This window comes from Trichosurus vulpecula, chromosome 5, assembly GCF_011100635.1.
Source record: "Trichosurus vulpecula isolate mTriVul1 chromosome 5, mTriVul1.pri, whole genome shotgun sequence".
Classification (NCBI taxonomy): domain Eukaryota; kingdom Metazoa; phylum Chordata; class Mammalia; order Diprotodontia; family Phalangeridae; genus Trichosurus; species Trichosurus vulpecula.
Window position 1 is genome coordinate 276,928,062 of NC_050577.1, and position 4,346 is coordinate 276,932,407.

General features: G+C 54.9%; 1 protein-coding gene across 1 annotated transcript; it reads right to left on the bottom strand.

Moving 5' to 3' along the window:
• Positions 1 to 363: 363 nt before the first annotated feature.
• WNT1 (Wnt family member 1) lies at positions 364 to 4,007 on the bottom strand. The gene is made up of 4 exons (XM_036758673.1): positions 3,907 to 4,007; positions 2,534 to 2,787; positions 1,517 to 1,782; positions 364 to 852 (listed from the first exon to the last, which is right to left on the bottom strand). Exons 1-4 carry the CDS (start codon positions 4,005 to 4,007, stop codon positions 364 to 366), a joined length of 1,110 nt encoding a protein of 369 aa, XP_036614568.1.
• Positions 4,008 to 4,346: the final 339 nt, after the last annotated feature.

The window sequence follows — 4,346 nt, forward strand, 5'->3', positions numbered from 1 at the left end:
AGAATATTTCCCCTAGGGTAAGCTCTGGGGGAAGTAGCTATGAGAGTACACCTGTCATCATGGGATTGTGGGTTAAGGTTCACCCTAAGCAAGAGATTTTGTGTTCCCTTGACTGAACTGGGAAGGACAGAATAGGTGGATGGGGTAGGTGAAATGGGTGCCTGTGGAGAAAGGGAGGTGTGGAAAGGGGGCATTCATGGACCATGGGAAATGAGGGTAGGGGTTTCTGGCCTGGGAGTTCCTGGGCTTCCCAGGGTGCGTGTGTGCGTGTGTGTGTGACTGCAGTGCATGGCGAGAGTTCAGAGGGTAGTGCTCCTTGGAGGCTGTGGATTCGCAGGTTCCTACGCAGGGAAGCCCCGTCCCTCACAGACATTCGTGCAGCACTCGCGTGTGGGTGCAGTTGCGGCAGCTGACATGGCAGCACCAGTGGAAGGTGCAGTTGCAGCGCTCGGTGACGCGCTGCGTGCGCGTGCGGTGGCCTCGTCCACAGCACAGAAGCTCGCAGCCGTCCAGGGCCGGGGAAGAGCTGTTGCAGGCGCGTCCCGTGGTGCCCGCTGTACCCATGCGCCCACTGTAGGTGCAGAAGTTGGGCGACTTCTCGAAATACACAAGGTCATGAGGTGAGGGCGGCTTGTGGGCAGGGTCTTCCGGCTCCAGGCGCAGTAGCTCCGCGCGGGATGCGCGATTACTGCCCCTGTTGCCGTAGAGCACGCGCGAGGCGCCGTCAAAGCGGTCCCGCAGCACGTCGCCCACCGCGCGCAGCGTGGGCAATCTCATCCAGCACGTGCGCACTGTGCATGAGCCCGACATTCCGTGGCACTTGCATTCCTGGCGCATCTCCGAGAACACTGTCTGTGGGAAAGAGACAGTCGTCAGTTCCTGTAGCCTGCCCTGACCATCCTACTTCCCTAATAGCATCCTGTCACCTCCGCTAAATACAGCCCTTTGCTAGGGCAGTCAAGTCCACACGAATGCCCGGAGCGGCTGAACCTTTGAACCCTATCTGCTTTCTTTCTTTCCTGCTGGTTCTTTCACGAAGCAGCGCGTAGTAACGGGGAAAGAGCTGTATTTGGAATCGAAAGGTCTGGTTTGAGCTCTGTGTGTACCACTTACTAGGCAAGTCAAAATATCTAAATGAGGGAAATGGGCTAGATGCTCTCTTTCCTCTCTTCTAAGTCTCTGGTCCCGTGATTCCCAAGCCTTCCCGTCCTGTTCATTGACCATTTATTCCCCAGGGTTGGGTTGCCTGGCCAGTTGACCCACTCACTTGAGAAGCCCCCTCCCCAGTTTTCCCAGGCCCCGGAGTTTTACAATCTTCTCTCTACCATAAGCCCACATTAACCTACACCCCCATTCCCACATATCCTTGCTACCCTGGGAACACTAACTGCCCCCCTCTCCAGTGTACGCACATCCTTGCTAATCTGAATTCTGGCTTTCTAGTTCTGAGCACTCAGCATGGCTTTCCTATCCCCTTCATTATGCACCCCCACACACACTCCTAGAACACCCTTACCGTGCGCCCCGCCTCGTTGTTGTGAAGGTTCATGAGGAAACGTAGGTCCCTCCCCTTTTCCCCAGAGTCCACAAATTCTCGGCCAAAGAGACGACCAAAGTCGATGTTGTCACTGCAGCCGCCCCAGTGCCAGTCCGGACCTCCCGGGCCACGTCGCCGGTAGTCGCACGTACAAGATTCTATTGAGCCCTCGGAACAGGAGCGAGCAACAGAGTGTGTCACCCCGGCAGATGTGATGGCGAAGATAAAGGCGGTCTCTCGGCATCCTATTAGAGGAAAAAGGAATGGGGGTCACTGGGGTTGGTGGTGTTGTTAGAGTTAGCCGGGAGGAAGGAGGTACTGAAAACTTCTTTTGGAACCTAGAAATTCTGAACACATGCACATACTAAGTCCCCTACATTCCTTGCCTCACAAACCTCTGGACGCACGCCCACACGCTGACATCTAGCAAGCGTTTTGGTTGCTAAGGGTAGTTGGAGATGTAGATAGCAAGCATACAGCTCCCTTCTGCCTCAGTTTCTCCAACATTCATCCAGAAAAGAGGAGGTGGTATGAAAAGAAGAGAGGGGTAGGTAGGAGAGAATGGGTCGATCCAGTGCCCTCAGTAGCCACCCAAGGGCACGCAAATTTCCTACACTTCTCCCAATCTCTCCCCGAAGCGCAGCCCCTACTAAACCTGGAGGTGACCGAGAGCTAGCTAGTTCCCAAGAGCAGAAGCCTTAGTGCCAGCTTTCTTGGTAGGGAAAAGTGAATATAGGACTTTGCAAAAAAAAAAAAGTCACATAGTAAGTGCTCAACCACCATCTGTCGATTGATTGATTGTATGTCTGTATGCCCTCTGGGGGCATAGGCTCCTATACGTTCCTAGCCCAGGGTTGACCTTATTTAGGTTAAAGCAGCAGCAGGAACCTACCTATCCCTTGGTGCGACCTTTGTCTACCTCCACTCCCACAATCTCCTCCCTCTGCCTCCCACACCGCTCCCCGCCCCCCAGACCCCCAACTTCACAACTCGCACCTCGGTTGACTATCTTGCCGAAAACGTGGGGCCCTGAAGCCGTGGGGCAGTTCCAGCGTCGATTCCTAAACTGCCACTTGCACTCCCTCACAGCGCTCTGCAGACCGCCGCTCACACTGTGCAAGATGCCCGGGTTTTGCCGAATTAGCCGCCGCTGCTTGCGGCTAAGCAACTGCAGACTTGGTTCCAGTACCAATTGCAAGCTCTTTGAGTCGGTCAGCAGGTTGGTGGAGGACGCCACGTTCACTATGCCCCTGGGGTCGGACATGGAGGTCAGGGGCTCAGGCTTAGTTTAGGGTCTTAGAGCCCTGTCTCCCTCCCCCACCCCGATACTCTACCCAATCCCATTCAACAAACATGTATTAAATATCTACCAGAACACCTCAGCCCCTTCCCTACTGCAGGAAATCCGGGCTGCAGCAGGGCAGAAGAAAGCACCATAACCGTAAAATCCAGGTGCCTGGGTTCCTGAGGTTCCCTTACACCCAATGTCAGCAATAAGAACGAGGCATTTGCATTTCGGTTCCCAGTCAGTTTCTGTCCCAAGATAAGTTCATTCTCTTCCACCACCACCCCAACTGAGCAGTAAAGACTGAGTGGCAAAATTATCGAGACCCAAACTGAGATGCCAAACCCTCTGTCCCCCTTTCTCCCCTAAAGAAGAGAGAGATGAGACCCAGGATGAAAGAAAACCCCTAACTGTAGCTCAATTGAACCAAGGGTCTGAAGGCAGATTGACTTGTATCCATTCACCACCAGGCTTGTGAAGCTCGAGGGGCTTTCTGTTAAAAGAGCTCGGGGTCACTGTGACCATCCGAGCTGTTTGGTAGACAGCGACTACCCGCCCCCCTACCCCTTTACTACAGTCGGGTTTGTCCTACGTGGAGGGAAGCTGTGGGAGAGCAGGGAGAGGGCAACGGGGAACGGGAAAGGGGAGAGAGACAGAGAGAGAGAGAGAGAGAGAGAGAGAGAGAGAGAGAGAGACAGAGAGAGAGAGAGAGAGAGAGAGAGAGAGAACAGTAAACATAGAGGAAGAGAAGGAGTATTGGGAGATCTGTTGTTCCTGAGAGGCCAGGAGCGCAAGGGAAGACCTGAGACTGGAGTCTCGGATGCCATAACCGCCCAAGCCTCAAGCCTCGGGCAGCAACTTTGGACAGCTCTGGACAGCTCCGAGGCCCTTTTCCGTCTCCCAGTCTCTCTCTCTCCCAACCTTACTCTCTGGGAGTTCTTTCCCCCAAAGGAATGGAGCGTATGTGTAAGAATGCGCAATGTCTATGAAGTCTGTCTATCTGTCTGCCTTTATTTGAGATTTTAGTGGAAAGCGTGGGGTTAGCAGCCCCAGCTCCAGAGTCCCTTGACCTCGGATCACTCACCACCATCTACCGCTGCTGTTGGCGGCCAGAACTCCGGGCATAGCCGCGAGCGCCAGCAGTGTCGCGGCTCCCCAGCTCAAAAGCAGAGTTTCCGTCCCCATCACTAGTCTGTGGCGAGCCGGGACTGGACTTGCTGCTTCCCGCTACGGCAGAGCAGGACAGGCGGCGTTGGCTCCGGGTTCCCGGGACCTCCGAATCTTATCTAAAAATCCCTGGTCCAGGTGACCGCTTGCAGCATGGCTTGCAGAACTGTGCAGCGAGGTCCCGGGCAGGGCTGACAGTCTGAAGTCTCCTAGGTCAGCAACACCACTTATTATAGCAGTTCTGAAGACAAGGAGGTTCCCTGGGACAGGTCGGGCAGGGCCTCCACTCAGGGGCGCACAGGACTGGGGCTCAGACAATGGATCGCCGGGCCTTACAGGGCTCTGGTTTGTCTGCTT

Coding starts and splice junctions, on each gene's coding strand:
- WNT1 (XM_036758673.1), bottom strand. CDS start 4,007: ATGGGGACGGAAACTCTGCTTTTGAGCTGGGGAGCCGCGACACTGCTG. Junction 2,788..3,906: donor AACAGCAGCGGTAGATGGTG/GTGAGTGATCCG, acceptor GTCCGACCCCAG/GGGCATAGTGAACGTGGCGT. Junction 1,783..2,533: donor CGGCAAGATAGTCAACCGAG/GTGCGAGTTGTG, acceptor TTCCTCTAATAG/GATGCCGAGAGACCGCCTTT.